The sequence below is a fragment of the Heloderma suspectum genome, chromosome 2 (genome assembly GCF_057233095.1).
Source record: "Heloderma suspectum isolate Gila_16-S chromosome 2, 16-S_ref, whole genome shotgun sequence".
In the NCBI taxonomy this organism is placed as follows: Eukaryota; Metazoa; Chordata; class Lepidosauria; order Squamata; family Helodermatidae; genus Heloderma; species Heloderma suspectum.
In genome coordinates, this window is record NC_139459.1 from 288,818,381 (window position 1) to 288,842,063 (window position 23,683).

A 23,683-nucleotide genomic window follows, 5' to 3' on the forward strand; every position below is an offset into this window, starting at 1 on the left:
GTAAAGATGGAAAGAAGAGAGAAAAATAGGTGTTCTATTCTGTTGTATTGCAAGGGTGTTGTGCGTAGCTAGCAGGTCCGGTCAAACTTTGCAAGTAATCCAAACAGTCACTTTGGGCAGCAATATTTTACCGACAACATGCCAGTAAATCACAGTGCAATCCAAGGAGTGACACACAGGATCCTTTGCATCATTACACAAGAGAATTTGTTTGTGTGTGTGTGTAGCTAGGTGCCGTACAACCTTACAAGTTTGAAAAACAAGCCCTGCAGCCTCACCATCTAATAGGCCCCAAAACTCCACGATAGGGATGTCGTGAGTGTCCAGTTGGGGGCTCAAGCTTGGTGAGCTCTCGCCAGCTCAGCCCCCCAGACTGGACTTTGCAGACCCCCACACTTGCCCAACTTGGCGCATGCTGAGTTGGGCAAGCGCGGCAGTCCCCACTGTTCTGCTGAACCACCGTTTTGCCCAGAATGGTGGCTTGGCCAATCACCATTTAATGTAAATTAAACCATTTACAGCTGTAATTTTGCGTAAATGGACTTCTTTACGGCTGGCATTTATTTACAGAAAAGGCCAAGCCACCATTCTGCACAAAATGGCAGCTCAGCAGAGCACGGGACGCTGCATGCTGCTCACAAGGTGCCCCCGGACACAGCGAGCAGGTTCCAGTGGTCGGTGGGGTTCTGGCGAGCAGTGAGTGGCGCGCGTTGCAGGCAGGGGTGAGTTTGCCCATCCCTATTCCACGAGCCCTACTATTGTCCCTTAAAATACATCTCCTTCCATGGTAAATAAACACAATCATTAGGCATAACCACGAGAGTACCTTACCGCATCTATTTCATTCAAAACTTTCCATTGCTCATAAGGCACTCCCAAAGCCTCTGCAGTCTGAATGGTCCTTTTCATCTGGCTCGTCCATACTTTCAGATCTTTGATGTTTTGCTCATTAATGAAGTGTGCCAAGCTCTTGGCAAACTGCGAGGCACATTAAAAAAAAAAAAAAACATGAGGAAATCGCAGCTGAACTACTCCACACAAGTTAGATGCCAATAGGCCCTAAGCCTCTAACTATGAGATGATGCTGTCTTTCAAAAAGGCTCAGTGTGTGCCTTCAACAAACAACTATTGGCATTTGATGCGAGAGACACAAAGGAGAATTCTTATATTCAATTTTGATTTGCTAAAGAGAGACTATTCTCTGGCTTGGATGCAATGCAGCGATTGTGTGAGCACAAGGCACTTCCACTCATGAAATGGGGGGGGGTCCCCAATCTATACCAGTTCCCCCTTCTCACCACAGCCTCCTGTGTCACATTTCACACCATTCCTGAGGTCCCTTGGCCCTCACAAGTGACTTTTCAGGGGGAACAGGAAGCGGGCTGCCGCAGGAAGGGGGAAGCCAGAAAGTCCCATTTTCCAAGTGGAAACATCCTTGGTGTTTATTGGATCCAAGCCTCTGCCTTGATCTTCAGCCTCAGAAAGCAAACAAAAAGCAAGGTAGGTACAAGCTTAAAATGTTAAACTTAAATTTAACAATTACATCTAGATATGCAGTGGCTGAATACAAGGAAGAAAAAACATGGTTTCATTAGTCAGACAGCCTGTACCTCTTTCCCTCTACGTGACAACCCAGTGTCTCCTCCTATTCTTCCCTTTAGATTTAGTTCACTTTCACCATGTCGACAGAGGTAGATGGAGCGAGGAGTTACGTGGATATTCATGAGGTAGTAAACAATTCGACTCTGGATATGGTCCATTACTCGGTTCACAAGATAACTCCTTCCAACGTCCATGATTTTAATGTAAGAAAGATCCCTGTAATGGTAAGAGAGAAAACTACTTGTAAGAATTACAATATTTCTCTTTTGCTTCATTTATTGCCCATAGGGGGCCAGGAATGAGTTTCCCCCAACTAAACTGTTGGGGGGAAAGGGTTGTTTTACGTTTCTCTAGAGTATGAGAGAAACAGGGTATTCCATTCCCCCACCCCCACTATGTTCTGATTCTTTTTTCCAACAATCAGTCTCCATTCCATGCCTACGGAGCATGCTCAGTCTACACTAGTTTGTTTTGCTGAATCTTTTTCGTTCTTCTTCTTCAAGACTCTTCAAGAAACCTTCTGCTGAAACCTCCTTTTTGTAAGTGAGTAGTGCCGTTTTTGCTACATAAGGACCCACATTTGGGATAATGAATTTGCTATTAGCATGGAGAAATTCCTGCCCCCAGCTCTAAACTGTAACATGCAGCCTTGCTCATTTGCTCAAGCCATCTGTTTTATATTCAGCTTACTGGGGTGCAGTATGAGGTCTTGGCTTGCCAAGTTGATCTTGGGGTGGGGAGGAGCTGGTGGATGGAAGAATCCCACCTTACATCATATGGTTAAACTGAAGAGACTTTTCATCCTTTTCAACTCCTATAAGCACCTAACCTTCAGCCTTTCTTACCATACCCAAATATTTTTTTAATGTATTTGGATTGTCTAGTTTGGACGGTAAAAATGTATATAAGGTGAGACTTGGAATGAGCTAGCCTCTAAAGTTTTCTTTACAACACATGGAAGAGCTTATTTAGATTCAGAAATTGGGGCCCAGGAACACTCAGAACAATCGCAACAGACTGACCAGGTTCACACATCACAGTGGCAATTCCTGAACAACCCAGGAATTAGGTTAACTTTGGGTTGTTTGACCTACAAACAACCTGAAATGTCTGGGTTTGCACATCCCGCAAAAAACTATGATCAGGCCAATCGGAAGTCAATTCTGTAAAGAGGAAACAGCTCACACACAGCACACAACCCAGCAAATCACAGGTTAATTAACCCACAGTTTACTACTGTCACATGCAAACATGCCCCAAATGGGGAATATTATTTTGATTGTAACAAAACACACTGCCTTACCTATTTTGTTTTTTCTGGTAGCAACTGTGAAACAACAATCTAGGCTGACCTAAGGAATAAGGGCACAAACTAGCTCTCAGGTTTGTGGGGAGGGCCGTAGCTCAGAGGCAGAGCAGCCATGATTTGCATGCAGAATCCCCAGCATCCCCAGGCAGGGCTAAGAAAGACCCCCACCACGTCTGACACCCTGGAGTGGTGCTGCCATTAACTGAAGGCAATACTGAGCTAAATGGACCAATGGTCTGAACTGGTATAAGGCAGGTTCTTGAATTCTTAAGCTATTTCATGTCTTACTGATTTCAGTGGGCGAGAGCTGACCATCAAAGAACACCAAAGACTTGAAAATACGGACAAGCCAGATGAAAAGGACCATCCAGACAGCAGAGGCTTTGGGAGTGCCTTATGCGCAGTGGAAAGTTGTGAATGTCATAGGAGCAGTGAGATATTCTCTTAGTTACATCCAGATGTCTGGGGGACAGGCAGGTTATGGAGGACAGAGAAGTATTTTAAGATGTCTCCAATGAGGACTTTTTTTCCTATCACTAAATGCAGCACAGGGGGGCCAATTTTCATTGGGACTATGGCTAGAGAGGGAAGGGTTAATTTCCCCTCTTTATATGCTGCAGCCCTGATGGAAATGATGAGACAGGGGTTGGGGGGGACATGGCTAGGATTAATTTTCGAAGTCCCCTGATGTCTCCCCAGTTCTAGGGGACCCTGGCCTCTGAGCAGGGCATAGCAGTTACATATTGGGCAGGGCATAGTAATGTAATGTGTAGCTAGGCCCTCAATTAATGGAGATACAGTTCCAAACTATCCATATTTATATGCTACCAGAGAGCTGCTGCTCTGTACAGCACATGTCAAACCTGACATCTCATGGCTGTCTCCTTCTGACTTTACAGGCACTAGTTTCACTCTTCCTAGGAGTGAAGTGAGCATTAAAGGGAACCGCCCGACCAAAGGCCAATGTTCCCTGGAACTGCATGTGCAAATCATGATTAACTGAAGTTTATCATCTCTGAAAACAGACACTCCAAATTCTTCAAAAGCCACATTTGCTGAACCATTCATTAGGGTCTAGTTTGCTGTAGCTCTAGATTTCAGGTTTGCTTCCCTTCTCACTTATGCCATTTTAGCATGCAATTAATATGGCAAAATATTAATCCTAGTCCACATCATATAGTTCACATTTCATTCATATACATGTAAATATCAAAGCTGGAGATTGTTTTTACCAAAGCGCAGGTCTCAGATAATAAAAATGCTTGTTCCTAGCAACCTGCCTGGTTGCCTGTGGTAAGAGATGCCTACAGACAAGTAGATTAGGAAGCTTTTGCAAACTGGAAGAGAACTGGGTTGTTGCTGTTTTCTTCACCCATCTTTTCTGGCTGAAGTGCCACAAAATGGCTCATTTAGGAACATGTGGAAAAGCAGCCTAGTAAGTATTAAGGACTTATTTGCAAGGCTGCTGTTACACTGCCATGACAAGGACCTAGTGAGGTAGCATATCTGTGTCCAGGCTGTGCCATTTCAAGACTGCAAGTAGGGGGTCGCGATAGAATCCCTCCCCACACACACACAGTCTTACACATGGAAAACTAGCATGTCAGGGAGAAGGCCTGACATGCTAGAACCTTTCCTCCTGATATTTAGCTTTCTAAGTACATGGAATTATTTTGTATGTAGGAGAATTCGATATGTCTCAGGCAGATGGAAGTCTGTTACTCAAGTGAGAACAGGGCCCCAGCATCATAGATGAATTTAAGATCCTGAAAGCAAACAGATAAGTAGCATCAGGACTGATGTGGGCACTTACTTGTCTAGATTTTCGTCTAGTGTCTCATACGTATTCTTGTAACACTCAATTCTTTTCATGAAGTCTTCTGTAGCTTCATCACTACCACAGTCAACATAATCAGGGCTGCCCAGTTTCACTTGCTAATTAAGGAAGAAACAAACAAACAGGAATGCTTTTCCCCAAAGAATGTTAATATTCCTCTATAAGATGTAAGACTTGAGCGGGTGAGTATAATTGTTAGTATAAGAACGGAAAAACTTATCAGATTGACACCTCCACAGAAAAAGAGATGACAGCACTCTTTGTTCATGGATCCCAACAAAGAAAAATCATTGAGGAATCGATGCTTCAAAAAATTAAAATCTTAAAGATAAAGTATCAACAAGAATGATAATGTGGCTGGTAAATTGTTGTCCGCAGAGAACCATGCTTTTTGGTACACTTGATAGGATATTGTTGTCCCTTGATAGGATGCATTGTGCTTATGCCAACATTCTTGTCATATTTTATTTCTTTTCACTTTTGTGCCTCGGCCACCAAGAAATAATCTTCCTGCACTTTTCTTAAAAGTATATGATCAGTTTGTTCCCCCCTTTCTTGAAGAGGGACCATAGGCTCGACAGCAGCGCATATGCTCTGCATGCAAATGTCCCAGGTTCAATCCCTGGCATTTCCAGGAAGGGCTGGGAAAGATTTCCATCTGAGACCCCCGGAGAGTTGCTGCCAGGGTGCAATGGGGACTGTGGTCCTTCATTTGCAAATATCAGCAATAAATTGCATCCAAAACGGGTCATGGGCATTCCTGAAGTCTCCCCACCATCACCAAAAAAAGCGTATTAGATAAGACTGGGGGATGGGAAAGGGAAACTACTGCACCACATGGCTGGTCTTGGGAAAGTCCTCTGACAGCACAGACTTTTTCTTCTCTCTTTTTAAAATGGAAGCTCCTACTCACCACAATATTTGCAGCAATGACCTCTGGATCAACACAAACTGACTCCACAAAAAATGTCTTTGGGCCAAACAGGAATGACATTTATGGAAGAAAAAAGGAGAAAGATTAGAACAGGTCTAGTGACCAATATTGCACACACACCCTTGTCTAGCTTGCTGCATATTTATTGTTACGAGACATGTTTTACCTTCAAACATTCATTCTTTCAGGTCTTGAATATCCCCTTCAGAGATCAAACTAGTATGTATTTCCCAGCTAATCTGAGGCTCTTCCAGAGAGCACAGCGTTAATGAAACAGTTGCAAATAAAGAAGGCAAGTCATCCCATGGGAGCCAGATGGCATCTTGGCTTGGTGTCCATGGCATGGCGGGGGGACGGGAGCCTCCCTGCAGTTTGACATGACTCGTGTTCAAAATGAGCAGCTATTCTCTACAGTGGCAGCAGACAAGTAGAAGTAGAGGATGCTGCCACACCAAACAGCTTCTCGTTCAGTGAAGATTGCTGTGCTGAAGCAGCAACACAGACACAAACACTGGAAAAGAAGGTGGGTATAAATTGAGTACCCCTATCGGTAAATGAAGTATTAATAAGGTATGTTAATGGTTGTATTACAGAACTGTTAACCAATAGAGATGCTTTTTAGGGTTGAACATACATCAGGTGTCTCCAATCCTTTTGGACTTGTGGGCGCATTGGGAATTTGAGAAACTGTTGTGGGCACCACCACAAAATGCCTAATCAGTGGATCACCACTTTGGCATTTACCTGTCACATCTATAGATCATAGGTTGTGTCTTATTCAGCAAAAACATTTGTTTCATGTCTATTGGACATCTGTCTCTTTAATAAGGGATTGTCTAATTCAGCTAATTGCTGGCGGCAATACAGCTAATGCTTCATTTAAACATATGTTTTGGCAATGTCCCATAGTTGCCTCTTTTTGGGTGGAGGTTATTACACAGATGAATGTTGTACTGGAATAGTCTTAAATATTCACTGATGTACACGCTCTACCAAAATATTTACCTGCTTGTAACAACCCATAGATCACGTGAAACCTAAAAGGGTGGTTTGTGAACACCTACTGTCAGAGATCCTAGAAGCAAACAGTTACAGCCAAAACAAAATCTTATCTCATCTCCAATGACAGCAAGAGTTATGGCTAATGGTTACTTTGGGCCACATCAGCAAACAGGGCTGCTGATTAACTTCACAGTATGAGATGTAATCAGCACGGTTTAATGGAGAAGATACTTTTTCCACAAGATAACTACTGATAAATATCACATGAAGTTAAGGTTAATGCCATCTCACTCACATATTGGGGACAAAAGATCAGCACATCCCACTAATGTGCTATTCGGGCATCTTTTCTCTTAACTCACCTTATACCCATTTTCCTCACCAAACGTATAGATGGTTTCTCTACGTTCCCTTGTAGTGTTTGTGGCATCAAAAACCTAGAGGTGAAAATAAAGGAAGCAACACTCTATTAGAGGAAAAATGTAGCTACAACAGGAGCTCCAACCTTTTTGGGCTGGTGTGTACTTTTGGAATTCTGAGAGAATATGGGGGGACTCTCACAAAATGGTTGCCATGGAGGGAGGTTGCCCATTCACCAAATGGCTGATGGGGTAGGCATGGTCAGTCACAAAACACCCATTTCCCAGAAAGTAATTTGCCCAGGAACCTACATAAAAGGCAAAATATAAAACTACTCTTTTCAACCCACTGTTTTTTGCTCCATAACCCATTTCACAGAAGGCAAACTGATGAGGCTCAGGGATAAGTAACTTGGCCAAGAAACTGAGTGAGCCCCAAATATAAAGCCACATCTATGCACTCACAAAGCAAATACCCATACAATAAAATACCAATTTCACAGAATGCAAACTGGTGATGCTCAGAGAAATACACACAAACAGGCAAAATACTCACCCACAATAAAAAAAACACCACCAGGCAAGACACAAACACACACTCCACACGCACACAAAACCAGGCAAAACACACACACCACACCAAAACAATCAAACCAGGTTACACAACCCCACCCCCGAAAGACAGATAAAAGACATGTCACTGGTAACCCCCCCCCCCACACACACACACACACACACTCTCCACCACCTCTCTAGCCCCTGGGCACCCACCACCACCAGCAGCTTACCGTCTTGGATGGCTGGGTATGCCATCAAAATGAAATGCTCTGCTGAAGCCATGTGCCATTTTCACTTTCTAAGAATGCTTCTGGGGCTATGTAGGACCCAGAGGGATTCTTGGAAACAAAGGTGGTACTGGAGGCCAGTGCTTTGCAGCATGCCAGACTCCAGCTTAAAAACCATTTTTAACGTTTTAAATAAACAAACAAACAAACATCAGGAAGGGAAGGAAGCTTGGAAGCTACACCCCTGAAGGAGTATATTTCATGTATCAGGTTCTGAAAGATCGGATTCATAGTCTGAGGGTACTCTAGATCACTGTTGCTGGAGGCCCAAGTGGCCATGGCGGCACGGAGGGCCTTTTACCAGCTTCAGCCGGTTCACCTGCTGCAGCCTCTCCTGGACAGGGGTAGCTTGGCCACAGGGGTACAGGCACTAGTAACTTCAAGACTGGATTACTTCAATGCGCTGTATGAGGGCTGCCCTTGAGGCTGTTCCAAAAGCTGGAATTAGTGCAGCATGCAGCAGCTCGGCTTCTATCAGTAGCTGCCCCTTTTCAGCGTGCAACTCCTTTACCGAGGGAACTGCACTGGCTGCCTATCCACCACCAGGCCAGGTTCAAGGTTCTAGTACTAGTGTACGAAGCCCTAAACAACTTGGGACCAGGATACCTGAGAGAGCGCCTTCTCCCTTACCAGCCTGCCTGGTCACTGAGGTCATCAGAGGGCATGCTCCTCTACATGGAGCCATGGACCAACTGGAGTCCACCCAGAGAAGAGCCTTCAGTGTAGTGGCTCCCTTCCTATGGAACTCCCTTGCCTCTGGAGGTCAGGCAGGCACCAACACTAGGTTGTTTTCAGTGCGTCCTGAAAACAGCTCTTTTCCAGGAAGCCTTCCTTGGTTAACCAGCCTCAGTTCTATTAGCACTCTGTTTTTTAAAGAATATTTTTAATATCAGGTTTCATTCTTGTATCTTGTGTTCATTTTATCTCTTGTTGTTCACTGCTCCAGAATCTGTTTAGATATGGAGTGGTATACAAATGTTGAATAATAATAATAATAATAATAATAATAATAATAATAATAATAGAAGCAGCAGCAATCAGTTGGAGGAGCTTGTCACACATTATGCTTTTGGACAAATATTTTACAGGTACCTATACTGTTGTAACATGTGCACACAGCAAGTGCGTGTTCCTGGTCTTGTATGGCATAGAGGTACATACACCAGGGAGTGTTATCCTTGCTCCATGCAGCCAACTTTTAAAAGCATTCCCATGTACAAAATAATGGACAGGATGAGGTTACTGATCTGATTTGCATGTAATGACAGCCCATAGGTTAAACAACCCACAAGCTGTTGGGGACAAACAGGAGAGAGCGGGCGCACTGCCTGCCCCATGCGCATGTGCCACTTCTGCTTTTACGGTGGTGGATTTGCATGTCCAACAGAATGTCACCATGTAATATCTCGAAGGCGGGTCTTCGCAGCGGCACTGCCCACTCTCTGGAAAACCCTCCTCCACGAAGTTCAGGCGGCAGAAAATGTGGCATGCGTCAAACACCTCCTGAAAATGCACTTGTTCACCCAGGCTTTCTCTGAATTGTAATTAATTGCAGTTAACATGCTGCTCCATCGTACTGTTTTTTGTATTGCTTTGTATTGTTATTGTAGATGAAATTGTTTTTAATATATATTTAAATCTGAGTTTTAATATTTATATGTGAACCGCTTAGAGATTTTATTATATTAAGTGGTATGCAGGCGCAATCAATCAATCAGTCAATTTTACTCAACACCTATGATTGGCCCATTTGTAGGTTGTTGAGTGTGATGTGCGAATCCAGAAAGCAGGGTTGTTCAGGGGCTAAGCAACCCAGCAGGTAAGCCAACAACAAATCATGGGTTAAGCCCTGGGTTGTTTAGCCACCAAACAAATGAGCACTCCAGGTTCACACGTCACGTTCAATAATCAACGAAAGGGCTGATCATAGCTTGATTAAAAGCAGAAGCAGCTGGCACGTTGCAGGCAGCAGGCTCACTTTCTCCTGCTTGTATACGACCCACAGGCTGTCATTACGTATGAACTGGCCCAATCAGTATGAACATGCATTACTACACTGGTCCTGGAAAAGGATCATAGGAATCTTAGTACAATTGACATAGCACACTGGCCTACTATGTTGCTGTGCCAAACATAAAAAACAGAAACAAACGTCTTCTACACTGTCCTGATCTCTCTGCAAACCACTAGCCTGATGTTTCATAGACAACTTAAAATTAGATATTCAGTTCAAATGACAAATTCAGAGACTTGCTTCTTAAAACGGAAGAATAAATGCAAGACTTAAAAACAGAGTAACAAAAATACACGTGCTCATAATTTGGGTGAATTTTTGTTCTTCTGTTTTTAAGTCTTGCATTTATGGTAAAATGGAAAAAGAGAAGAGAGTCACATAATGAAGTTTTTGAAGCAATACATTTGTTGTTCATTTTGATCTTCTTGGTTAGTTTAGGCTCAGGAAGTTCCCAGTCTTAAAGTAAACAAGAAGATCAAACTGAACAACAAATGTATTGCTTCAAAAACTTCATTATGTGTGTTCTCTTCTCTTTTTAATTATTTTTAAATCCCAGTATAAGAACAGATAGAAAAATCATCATTGCAGGGAGAATTCATTTTTTCAACAAAGAGAATGACTGAATATTATCATTAAGTTTCTGGTGGCAGTACTGAACAAATTATGCTCAGTGTTTCACAAACATTATCTAACCAGCATCCTTCTCGTGGACAGATTTTGGACTAGAGTCAAACCCACTGAAGACGTTCTTGATTAAGGTTTTGATTCGTAACATGAGAGGACTGGAACTAAATTTTTGAAAATGCTGTGATGTAGGTGAACCTGAATTAGTCATTTCTGAACACAAACAAGGGTAAGAACAAAATATGTGGGGCATTGCTCAGCCTTCTCGGTATGTCATGCCCTTCCCACACATTTCAATGTATGTGTCCATCCTTGTTGCCCTTGTGTAAAACCACAAAGGAGAAGTAGAACAGCTCTCCCTACAAAACCCAGCCAGTAAAACTCTTACGAGTGAGAAAACAGAGGGATGACTTTAAAGATTAAAAGTTCAAAAACAGCAAGTAGCAAACTCTACAAAATGTTATCAACATAAAGACCAGCGACATGAACAAGGCTGTTTGGCTAACATATCTATGTGCTTAGCAGTCATCATTTCCCTCTGTTCCTAAGGAAATCACATGACATCTATCTCATCACAACTGTACGCTTGTCTCACTGAAATTCTAAAGAAAGGTTATGAAAAGAAAAATGTAAAAATTTCAAATTCTCTTGAAAATGTACAGTGTTAGCTACTAAGCAAGATGTTTCAAATAAGAGAGATACCTCCAAAAGCAGAATTTATAAGAAGGGGGGTTTGGTCTTCCCAAACATTTGATTTTTTCCCCTTTTCCTCTGTTCTAATTCACATCTGGTGTTAAATCAGTAGCAAACTCTCACTGGTTTGAACAGTATTGCACCTTTATTTTATTTTTATATTACAGAGTTTGATACCACTTTTTAGGGTATTCACCCTCTGAAGGTAGCTTACAAAACAAAATGCTTACTTCTGCATTTAGGGAGCAGATATAAATAACTGCTGAAAGGAAAATTTCTTACAAACTTAAAAGACACAATATGGCATAACTATGGTCACAGAGTAAACTGGATCCAGGAAGTCACCCACTGATACTGGCAGATTTTTTTCATCCACCATCGCCTGTGTTGTGACATCATTTTGTAATTAACATCGCTAAAAAGCAAGTGAAGAGAGTCTACTATCAAATCAGGGTTTAGATCCCAGATTCCACAGGGGACATGTCTCCAACCAACTAGTATTTATTCAGAAGGCAGCTGTGCACCCAGTGAATGGTTTATTACTTATTTCTTTAGCAATGGGGGAAAGAACACTTACTGCTACATGCCCATGTTCTTCACAAAGATATCGCCGAACATCATTCAGTGCCGCTAAGGCACATTGTCTTAAAAAGAGGAGAAACAACGTAACAATTATACTCCTGAAAACAGTGCATCATTAAGTATGCACATGACACTTACTTTGTTCCAGGCATGCTTGAAAGCACAACATAAAGTTCAAGAAGCAATCCGTTTTACAAAGACATCCAAGAGTCCCATTTACAAATGCAGTAACATGTTAAGCGACTTGCTCCAGATCTCACAGCCGGTATAGCAGTACTTATACCAGTGCTATCGTTGTGCTGGGAGACTCCAACATACATGCTGAATGGCTCGGGACTTCATGGCCTCCATGGCAACCATGGGTCTATCCCAATTGGTGTCTGGCCCCACCCACTTGGCAGGTCACACTTCTGGATCCGATTTTCTGTGTTGGGTGGGAGGATGGCGGTTTGGGGCTGGACGAACTTTCTACAGTTCCACTGTCATAGAACTCCTGGTGGGGTGTACACTTACTGGGACTTGGAGCCTCTGCAGGGGTGGGGAATTGATTTAAAACGGTCTGCCCCAGGACACTGATTGGTCCGAACAGTTTTCTGACAGCTCCTGGGGATTTTCTTCTCTCCTCGGCAGGCAATTCTGTCAAAGCCCTGGTTGACCTCTTGAATGGGGAAGTGGCCTGGGTGGTTCACCCGATTGCTCCTAAGCATCCTCTCCTGCTGGGTAAAGCCAAATGAGCTTCCTGGTTTTCCAGAAAGCAGGGGGTAATGAGTAAGTAGGACGGCTACTAGAGCGATGCTGGCAGAAAACCCGGAGTTGAATCCAACCCAACGTAGGCCTGAGCTCATTTCAGAGCCTATTCCATGGCGGTGATGGTGACAAAGAAATTGTTCTTCCCTGCCACCACTGTGTCTGCACAAAGGTTCCCAATGGAGCCTTTTTGGGTGGTCAGAGGCCTATTACGTTCTGGCCAACGAGAAGAAAATGTGAACCGCTCAATAGACCACCATGTCCAATTTGTGCAACACTTTGCAGATAAAATCAGCTTATCTATGCCAACTTGGATGCCTTAATACAGGTTCAATGGATGTAGCTTTGGCCTCTGCTTGTCCAGCTATAATGGGTGTATTTCCATTTGTACAGCCTGAAGATGTAGACAGGATCCTTAGAGAGTGAGGCCCACCATGTGTGTGCTTGCCCTTGCCCTTCCAGGCTTATGAAGGTGGGGGGGTAGCTAAGTAGATAAGATAGTAGTGAAAGCCTCTTTAAGGCAAAGTGTAATTCCATCTTGCCTAAAGGAAGTGCTGGTAAGAACTGTGCTAAAAAAAAAACTAATGTACTGGAAAATTTCTTCAATATTCCATTCTTGAACAAGGAGCTAGAATGTACTGTGGTGTCTCAGCTCCAGGAGTTTCTGGACAAGACGCATTACTAGAACTATTTCAATCTGGTCACAATTTGATTTGGTCGCCTTGATGGATGATCTATGCAGACAACCAGACAGGGGGAGTGTGTTCCTGTTGATTCTACTGGACTTCTTGGCGGCTTTCAATACCATCTACCATAGTATCTTTTTGAGGCATCTGTTTGAGAGGGGACTTGGAAGCACTGTTCTAAAATGGCTTGAGTCCTTCTTGGAGGGGCGATTTCAGACATTCAACACCATGCGATATCCCTCAGGGTTCCATCATGTCATCCCAGATTCCATCTTATCTCCCCACCCTATTCATATATATGTACATGAAATGCTGGGAGAGGTACGGTGCCCAGAGGTACAGTGCCAACAGTATGCTGATGACACCCAACTCTCTCCTTTCCATAGAAATCCAAGGAAATGGTTCTAGTTCTAAATCAATGCCTGATTTCGATAATGGACTGGATGAGGGTATACAAATTGAAGCTTAATCCAGACAAGACAAAGGTGCCCCTGGTTAGTCAAAAGGCAGATCAAGGAACAGGGATTCAACCTGTACTAGATGGGTTTACATTCCCCTTGAAAACTTAGGTTTGTATGTCAGGTGTACTCCTGGATTCAGCCCTAAACCTGGATGCCCAGCTTTCAGCAGCAGCCACAAGTGAGTTTGAATGCCTGAGGCTACTGCACCAACTGAGCCTGTTCCTAGCAATGTCTGATCTGGCCAGAGTCATGCATTCCATAGCTATATCACTTTTAGACTACTCTAAAAGGCTCTATGTGGGGCTGCCTTTGTAAAGTGTTCGGGAACTGCAGCTGGTTCAGAATACTGTGGCCAGACTCTTGACTGGAGCTGGTTACGGGGAGCACGCCACTCCCTTGTTCCAACTCCTACATGGCTACTGGTCTGTATTTGGGAACAAATTCAAATACTGGTTCTGACCTACCTGAAAAACCACGTTCTCCTGTATGAGCCTGCCCAGGTTTTAAGATCTTTGAGAAAGGGCTGAAGGGGACCTTCTTGATGGCCACTCCCAATCCTCTGCCAAGGGAGACTATGAACTAGATATTTCTTTTATCGTTGTATTTTTAATTGTGCTGTGATGAATCTATTTTTGTTATGTTTTAATTAAGATTTTGCTTTTAATCTGTAATTTATTAGTTTGCTGTCTTGAGTGCCATTTTTGTTGGAACGGCAAGACATAAATACCTAAGATTATAATCTGTATTATTTCTTCTGCATCAGAGGTCATAGGAATATAGCTCTCAGGACTAGTATTTCCTTTTGAATCAGTCATCTGACTTTCCCTTTCTTTGATCGAAATGATAGCTAGCTGGTAACAGTAACCTCTAGTCCAGAGGACATGGAACTCTCTTTCAGATCAAATCAACACTGTGAAACAAAAGGAACAAGGCGCAAACTTACTTTCGGATTTTCAGGCCTTCTTCATTGTCTGGCAGGAAGAACTCAAAGGACTTGTATGTTTTTACCAAATCTCGCCGATATTGACCAACGTTAAATTCTGTGTGGAAAATCAAGGAAGTTAATCAAGTTGAGTTCAATCACCATTTGGCCTTAACATCATCTGCTTTTTCCTATAATTTTCAGATGCAATCTCATCTCTTCCACTGAGGTGTAGCACAGTGACTAAGAGACTGAGCTAGTAGAAGTCGCTGGTTTGAGTATCACCTCTGCCATGAACTTAATGGGGGCAGCAGCAAGCACCATTGGTGCTGCCTTAGGGGCCACCTACAGTAGCTCAATGTAATTTGTGTTAGCGGTAGTGTTGCGCTGGATGCTATCCCAGGTGGCCTTAGGCAAGTCACTCTTTCTCAGCCTCAGTCCCCACATCTGCAATATGGAGGATACTAATACTGACTTGCAGGATTGCTGTAAGGATTACAACTAGATAATGCAAACCCATGGTCTGAAGTTGGCTTGGTTTAAACAAACCATAGTTCAGATTAACTGCAGTTTGTGAGTTTGGGACAAAACAAGCAGCAGTTAACCAAAAATGGAAACAAACACTTCCAGTCTCCTCCTCACAGTCATGCGGGGGGGAGGGGAGAGCATGCGAGCCTGAGGTTTTCTGCAGTTCCAATTCCCTACTGCAGCTTAGCTTCTAACTAAATCTAAGTACATGCATGATCCTATTTCCTTCCCCATTTAGCCCTAGCTCCCCCTTGCTCTCCTTCCTCTGTTCTTTTCCTGTTTGTCAAATTTTAGATTGTAAGTTCCTAAGGGCAGGGAACCATGCACGGTACTCTGTGATGGCACAATATAAATAATCAATAATAATATTAATTAATAATTTTAAACACCCCACTTCTCTTAATCTGTTTATGCGAAGGAAAAAGCAGACACCTTTTGTAGGCACTCCAATCCAGTTTAAGTAGCGTGTCAATTTCTTTGAGATGTAGGTTTTCCCTCTGGCTGGGAGGCCGACCATAACTATCAGTGTAGGGCAGTTGGTCATACATACTGCAAAAAACGAAATGAAACAAAACGCCTTAGTGTTCAAGCCAAACAAAAGTTCAAGTTCAAGTTCAGAGTCCACTGAGGAAACAGCTGTATTTTTGCAAACAGGACACGAACATACTGTTATTCCCACTGTGTTTTTTTGTTGGCACTACTTTTGATATTTTCCCAACTGTTTGAAGCAACATTTTATTTTTACCAGAAGTTCCCATTAACATTATAGGTGGGGGAGTTATAAATCTATTACATTCCTAAGCCTTGCTCTAAGTTCTATACGATTATTCTGAAGTCAGCCTTCAGAAACTCACTTGTCTTAACACATCCCTAAAGAACACAGAGTTTCCCTTTGAGTCAAACTTTTCAGTTTTTCAAACTGTTATAGATTTGGAATGTGATTCTTTCCAAAAGTTTATCTAATAGCACCAACTGCCCTAAAACCATAAATACACTATACTTTCTGTCCAGCCTTTTAGGAAATACAGGTGATGACACTTATCTAATACAGCAAGACATTATTCTATTCTTATTAATCTCTCTCTCTTCCACTGGGAAAAACATATATCCTTTTGAACAACCACAGAGAAAGCAAAACAGTACAGTTGGGATAGTAATCATCATCCTATGTGTCTATGTAATACATTTCTAGTGTTCAAAGTGCTCCACATACATTACCTTAGTAATTCTTACAATAGCCCTTTGAGCTGGATGAGTATCTTCCCTATATTTGTCCACTGGCCAAAAAGCAGTGTAAAAATATAAAAGAAAAAAGCAAGCACTGCAGACTGAGCAACAGCTGAGGCCAAGACAATGGCCTGGTTCACACATAATGGAGCTGTTCACACAACATGCTAACCCACACTAAGAGGTTGAGTGTGGGTTGTTTAGAACCATGGGTTGTTTACTGAACTGTGGATTAGTGTGTTGTCTGAACGCAACATGTTTTCCACAGGGTGGGTTATCGTGTTCTCTGAACACAAGCTAGGGTGGCTTGTTAACCATGAAGTATGTTTTGTTAACCACCCTGAACAACCCAACAACAATCACGGGTTCTTAAGGTGGCTTGTTGAGAAAAATAAGCCACTCTGAATAGTTAACAAGCCACCCTGGCTGTGTTCAGAAAACACCATAACCCACAGTTCAACAAACAACTCACAGTTCAAAACAACCCATGCACAACCACTGAGTGTGGGTTAGTGTGTGAACAGCCCCATTACTAACCCATGGTTTACTTAACCCATGGTTTGTTGCCCTACCCAGGGTTTTCTGGCAGATGACTGAACAAACCATGGTTAGTTTTCTCAATCCCTGGGTTGTTTCCCTTCTCCTTCACCTCCTGCCCCTGGTATCCCAAATGCTTTGCAGCACTCTAGTACTAGCTTGTACTAGCATGTAGAGCAGGTTTTTTTATCACTCTTGCACGCCACCTCTACAGTTTGGTGAAACAATCCATGAACAACCCATAGTTCTGGGTGTGCATGTAGCGGCAATCCGTGGTTTAAACAACCTAGAGTTCATAACTCAACAACAAACCATGGGTTTTCTTTTGGGGTTGTTCATGGTTAACAAACCATGTTAGCATGGCTGGGTTCATACAACACAACACCCCAGAATTCTACAACCAATATTGTGGGTTAGCATTATGTGCAAACCAGGCCAGTACCTCAGTAGTGCTTATAATAGCCCTGTAAGGTGGATGAGGATCATCCCTATATTTGTCCAGTGTAAAAATGTGAAAGAGAGGAAAAAATAAGTATTGCAGTGGCTGAGGCCAAAAGACAGTGGCCGCATTCAGACGACTGCAGCACAAACAAACCTATCATGGGTTCTTTCCCCGCCCCCGCATTGTCGATTTCATGACCGCAATTTGCATAATTACTCATGATGCAGCACAGGTTGCCATATCATCTGAACCCAGTGCACAGCACAGCATGAAACGGCTTCTCACCCACCCCATAACCCCTACTGTAAATCCTGGGTTTTAGGGTGGGTAAGAAGGCAATCCTCCTGTGCCACACACTGGGTTCAGATGACACGGCAACCTGCGTTGCATTGCAGGTAATTAGGTAAGTTGTGGTCGCGCGACTAGTATGCATAGGGGCAGGGGAAAGAACCCATGATGGGTTCTTTTGCCCCTGCAATCATCTGAATCCAGTCAATGGCTTACTGAGGCCTCCTAGTGGGAGACAAGTGATTTTACAAGCTCAGTCTCTTACAACACAATCCTACACATGTTGGCAGGAATTTCCTCTGTCTAAATATGCACAGAATTGTATCCTTTGTGTCAGGGTGGAAACTGAGCCCATAGAGCCCCAGAGCAGTTCTGATTCTGAGGAGGAACAGCAATCCGTGGGAGAGGAGCGCGCTCATCTCTCACAAGCACAGCAGCTGGCAGAGATTCCTCCTGCCAGCATTCCTGGGATAGATAGTGACCCTGGCAGTGAGAGAGCACTGGAGGGGGGCTTGCTGGACGCTCGGCGCAGACGCAGGGAGCGACGACAGATGGAGGGCGCAGAAAGGAGGTGTGGCGCTCGTCTGGCGTGCAAACAACGGTCACGTCCCGAGGACCCAAAGGAAAGAGGGAGGATCTCTCCCTAGCCCATAAGTTCAGGGTCTTCCCGTGGTTCTCCTTCAAACGGGGACCAACTGCCTTACCTGGAGCTTAGGCTACTCTGCTATCTTTCCCCAGTGCTGTTCCTTGCTTTGTCGCTAGTATCTGAAAGAGTCATAAAGTAATAAAGGAATAAAGTCTCGGAAAGAATTCCTCATCATCTGTGTCCTGAGTTGGCTATTGGTGGGGACTGCAAGAGGCAGCTAGGGTGCTCCTGACACTTTGCCTCTATGGTACAGTATCTTCAAGGCCAGCCTGATTGTACAAGAAAGCCCAAAGGCAGAATGTTTTAGAAGTGCCAATGAAGCATCAGGCAATCCTACAACGGAACCCCAGGACCTCTTGCAAAGTTGCCAGGAGTGCCATTGTTCCTCTGCTGCCTGAAAAACAATTCATAACTGACAAAGAAATCTTCTGCTACTTGTTCAGAAGTTTATGAACAGCCCCATGAGATTATAAATTAAATCTGATTAATCTAGGCCTTGACATTATTCCAGAAAGTTTCACTTAATTACGGAATACCAATTCAAGTACATTTCACGTATCGCAATGAAAGCAAAAACAAAGCTAGCTGTAACTTGCACATGGTGACCCCCTAACATAGAGTTTATTTGTACAATAAGCTATTCACCAACAGCTTGTTAACTCACTTTTATTTCCAACAGTTGTGTTACTCAAAGGATTAATCAGTTGTGTAAAACAAAAAAAGTGTCAGCACTGCATATCCCACCAGAAATATCTGTGAACTGAAGAACTGAAGCTAATTTATATATCCTGTGAGCATACTTTGAATATAACTTTCAGTATGTCAAACTACAATTAGTGTATAACCTCTCAGAGAACATTTGGAGACTCTCTTGTGCTGATTCACTGCATTTGATCCTCACAATCCCCTGGAATGGCCTGTAGACCAGGGGAATCAAGGGGAAAGCAGCATAAAAGAAGGTGGAAGACAGTTTAAAACACTCCCTTCCCTCTGCCACTACTTCTGTGGTAGATCAACCTTTTTGTTAGAAGAAGCTGTCACTGGCGGTGAACGGGGTGGCTAACATATGTATGCAACATAATTAGGGGTGGTGTCAAGGGTAGGCATGGTTAGAAATGTGAACGCCTGAGGGAAAAATGGAAAAATTGGGGGGGAAGCATTTTTCCCCATTTTTTTTTCAAGAATTGCTTTTGTTTTTTTCCGAAAAATTGGAAAAATTGAACATTTTTGGATTATGAAATAATTTTCTTTTAAAATTTAAGACAAAGTATTTATATACTGTTACCCAGCCTTTACTCCCCCCAAAATGATTTCTAAAAACTATGTCGTAAGAACACATTTATAGAAAGACCAGAGAAGTAAAATATCTGGAAATAATAACCCCATAGGCAAAAATATTTTTTAATCCTCTCTGTAAGATTCCCAGCATAGTTAGTTCTTTCATTCCTTATTAAAATTATTGATCTAAACTATATTTTATGCTCAGTTTCCTAACATGTGAGTAGAGTTACCATTGCGCATTCCTGACAGTAAATGTGCATTCTTGACAGCTTGGGTTTTGTTCTAAAGATTGCTTTGTTTCTGATGTTGTAGCAGTCATTTAATGTCATTCTAATCTATTCAGACAATTACAAATTTACTGAGTTTACTTTTGAGTTTTAAAATCAAATGATAATTTCATGAGCAAACTAAGTCATACATAAAATAACCTTAGGAACAGAAAAGGCTGATTTATGTTCCTAAAGCAGCCCTCCCCAACCTGGTGCCCTCCAGATGTTTTGGACTACAGTGCCAAGCATTCCTGACAATTGGACATGCTGCCTGAGGCTGATGGGAGCTGAAGTCCAAAATATCTGAAGGGCTCCAGTTTGGGGAAGGCTGTCTTAAAGCAACAAAGTGACTTTAGATCTATATAGAGCACTAAAAAAATAAGTATTGCTTATTTTTCCATTTTTCCAAAATGTCCTATTTTTCCAGAAAAAAACGGGTTTTTTCCATGGCCTCAAAATTTCCATAAATTTTACATCTCTGGCATGGTTGGGCACCTGCAGAGTGCTCACACTCCAGCAAGAGCCCATTGATAAGGGCCCCCTGGAGTTGCTCCTCCTCTTCACCACTGCAACCTGCTTGTTCACCTGCCTCTCGCTTTGGCCCAGACAACGGTGGTGGTGAGGAGGTGGAGCAGCAGATGCCATGGCCAACTTGTTAACTGGCTCTCTGCCTGTCAAACAAGCAAGTGGTAGCAATGATGCGGATGTATGAAGAGCAACAGCAGCTGATGACAATGGTGGTGAGAAGGTAGACTCACTGAGGAGGTTGACTTGCCCAAGAGCCCTCAAAAACCTGGAGCCAGCACTGCATATAATTCTTCCCTGAACTTGGAATCCCTTAACAAGGATGTTGTACTACACTGTTTTTTGTCAGAAATTCTGGTCGTATAAAAGCAGATTAGAAAATAAACAGCAGTGCTCAGGTTGTATCATTACCTTGGTTATGCAGAGGCATGGATTGCAGCATTCAGAGTAAGCACACAGTGTCCCAAGCGCAACTTTTAAAGACTGGTAAGACTAACCTAAAACAAGGATTGTTGATTCAGCATAACCAACCAGAACCAACCCTCTAAATCAAACTTCAGCATCTCTCATCATCTTAGCAAGCTCTTTCCCAAGGGCCAATTCATTACAAGTAAGCAATCTAACTTTCAGTACAGCTAATGTAATGCAAAATTACAAAACAAATTTTGTGCAATGCTACATGCCATGTCTCAACCGCTTACTTGGAAAAGTGCCTGAAACATTGTGCAACTAAAGTATTTCTGAATAATTCTGGTATGTGACAACAGACGCATGTGTGAAGAAACAACACAAGAAAGGAACAAAAAGCAGGGGGCTGGACTCAATGGTCTTATAGCCCCCTTCCAACCCTACTGTTCTATGATTCTATGAACCATGAAAGATGCATGTGTCCCTAAGCAAGTCAAGAACCACTGATATATTAATCCCATTTTACTCTTACTGATATCTACTCAGGGGTAAATCCCACTGAGTCCAATGACACTTACTCTCAGGTAGGTATGTACAGGAATGCAGTCTAAGTGGGTTGGTGACTTCTCTGGCCCCTCCTGCTCACAGCAGCCCCTCCAGCCCCCTGAAAATGCTACACAGAGTCAGGAGATCCTGCTGAATGGGATGAGCTGGGCGGGGGGAGCAGTAATGCAGGAGAATACCAATAAATCACCTGGGGAGACCTTATGCAAGTAACGTCCTTCCTCTTGTGGAAAGCAGATTCTGGATCCAACCCAGTATGTATTTTTGGCTGTGTACAAGGAAGACACAGGAAAAAAAAATCCCCAGACTGCTTTACACTGTAAGAGGAATCCAAGAGATGTCGATTGCAGTCAGGAATTGTGGAGCACCCTCTCCTGGGCTACACAAATGTAAAGTACTAAAAATGTGTTTTTGAAGATTACCCTGCCATTACTGAAGTGCAGTCAACGCCACAATTCCACTTATTTACACAGAATAACAGCTGTAAACCAATATTCAGTTATGCATGCTTGAGTGCCATTCAAATCAACTGAACTGAAACGCGTGTAACTGAACACAGCACAACAGTTAAAAGCTTAGATAAAATCTTTTTTAAAAGATGGGCATCTGGTCTATCAATTATTACTAGTTATATAGTACCTAAGAACAGAGCCTCCATGTTCAGAGGCAGTATATTATCGATTGCAAGAAAAAATCCTGGGGGAAAAAACAAAGGTTAGCTATACCTGTTATGTTCTTCTTGAGAACTTCCCAGGGATACCTGAATAAACGTTGATAGAGAGGAAAAACTAATTTAGATGGACCATTGGTCTGATCCAGCAAGGCAATTCATATATTCTTATAGTTATTACGCATCTCTGCCATTATTTCTTCCGCTTCTGTCATTTGAAGCATACAACAGGATTCAAATTTTAAAAGCTGGACTTTAATCCTTTCCTCGTGCTGTGTTAATTCAATCAACTTTGATAGCTTCATTATCCATTTTAATTGAGAGATAGGGAAGTACTTTGGCCTTGTTTTGATGTACGTTTCATCAGCAAAAATGTCAGACACCAGAACTTAGCTGCTTGAAAAGTGTCAGATCACACAGTTGTTTTCAGCCATACAAACTGCCTCAATTAATAAAAGACTTCTTGTTGTTCAGTCGTTCAGTCGTGTCCGACTCTTCGTGACCCCATGGACCATAGCACGCCAGGCCTTCCTGTCCTGCGCTCTCTCCCGGAGCGTGCTCAAGTTCATATTCATTGCATCGGTGAACCTATCTAGCCATCTCATCCTCTGCTGTCCCCTTCTCCTTTTGCCTTCAGTCTTTCCCAGCATCAGGGTCTTTTCCAGGGAGTTTTCTCTTCGCATTAGGTGGCCAAAATATTTGAGCTTCAGCTTCAGTATCTGACCTTCCAATGAGCACTCAGGGTTGATTTCCTTTAGGATGGACTGATCTGACCTCCTTGCAGTCCAGGAGACGCGTAAGAGTCTTCTCCAGCACCACAGTTCGAAAGCATCAATTCTTCGGCGCTCAGCCTTCCTTATAGTCCAGCTCTCACAGCCATACGTTTCTACTGGGAAAACCATAGCTTTCATTATACGAATCTTTGTTGGCAAGGTGATGTCTCTGCTTCTTACTATGCTGTCTAGGTTTGCCATAGCTTTCCTCCTAAGGAGCAAGCGTCTTTTAATTTCATGGCTACAGTCACCATCTGCGGTGATCTTGGAGCCCAAGAAAATAAAATCTGTCACTGCTTCCATTTCTTCCCCTTCTATATGCCAGGAAGTGATGGGGCCAGATGCCTTGATCTTCGTTTTTTTAATGTTGAGTTTCAAACCAGCTTTTGCACTCTCCTCTTTCACCCTCAACAAGAGGCTCTTTAGATCCTCTTCATTTCTGCCATTAGGGTGGTATCGTCTGCGTATCGGAGGTTGTTGATAATTCTCCCAGCAATCTTAATTCCGACCTGTGATTCATCCAAACCAGCATTTCTCATGATAAATTAAATAAGCAGGGCGACAATATACAGCCTTGTCATACTCCTTTCCCAATTTGGAACCAGTCGGTTGTTCCATGTCCGGTTCTTACTGTTGCTTCTTGACCCTTGTACAGGTTTCTCAGGAGACAGGTAAGGTGGTCTGGTACTCCCATCTCTTTAAGAATTTGCCACAGTTTGTTGTGATCCACACAATCAAAGGCTTTAGCGTAGTCAATGAAGCAGAAATAGACGCTTTTCTGGAATTCTCTTGCTTTCTCCATGATGCAGCAAATGTTGGCAATTTGATCTCTAGTTCCTCTGCCTCTTCAAAACCCAGCTTGTACTTCCGGTAGTTCTCGGTTCACATACTGCTGAAGCCTAGCTCGT

At 42.9% G+C, this 23,683-nt stretch overlaps 1 protein-coding gene across 17 annotated transcripts in view; it reads right to left on the reverse strand.

Annotated features, from left to right (window-relative positions):
- Positions 1–23,683, reverse strand: part of PFKFB4 (6-phosphofructo-2-kinase/fructose-2,6-biphosphatase 4) — a 105,496-nt gene that overhangs the window by 19,883 nt on the left and 61,930 nt on the right. For 12 of the 17 annotated variants that reach the window (XM_084839810.1, XM_084839812.1, XM_084839803.1 and 9 more), the window contains 8 exons: positions 15,578–15,694; positions 14,639–14,735; positions 11,797–11,863; positions 7,047–7,121; positions 5,662–5,718; positions 4,725–4,846; positions 1,611–1,818; positions 832–978 (listed from right to left, as the gene is read on the reverse strand). In XM_084839810.1, coding sequence (XP_084695936.1) covers positions 832–978; positions 1,611–1,818; positions 4,725–4,846; positions 5,662–5,718; positions 7,047–7,121; positions 11,797–11,863; positions 14,639–14,735; positions 15,578–15,694 — 890 coding nt within the window. Of the gene's footprint in view, positions 1–831; positions 979–1,610; positions 1,819–4,724; positions 4,847–5,661; positions 5,719–7,046; positions 7,122–11,796; positions 11,864–14,638; positions 14,736–15,577; positions 15,695–18,343; positions 18,405–20,771; positions 20,890–23,683 lie in introns of those variants that run through there. The other 5 variants (XM_084839815.1, XM_084839820.1, XM_084839817.1 and 2 more) reach the window with 3 other exon arrangements.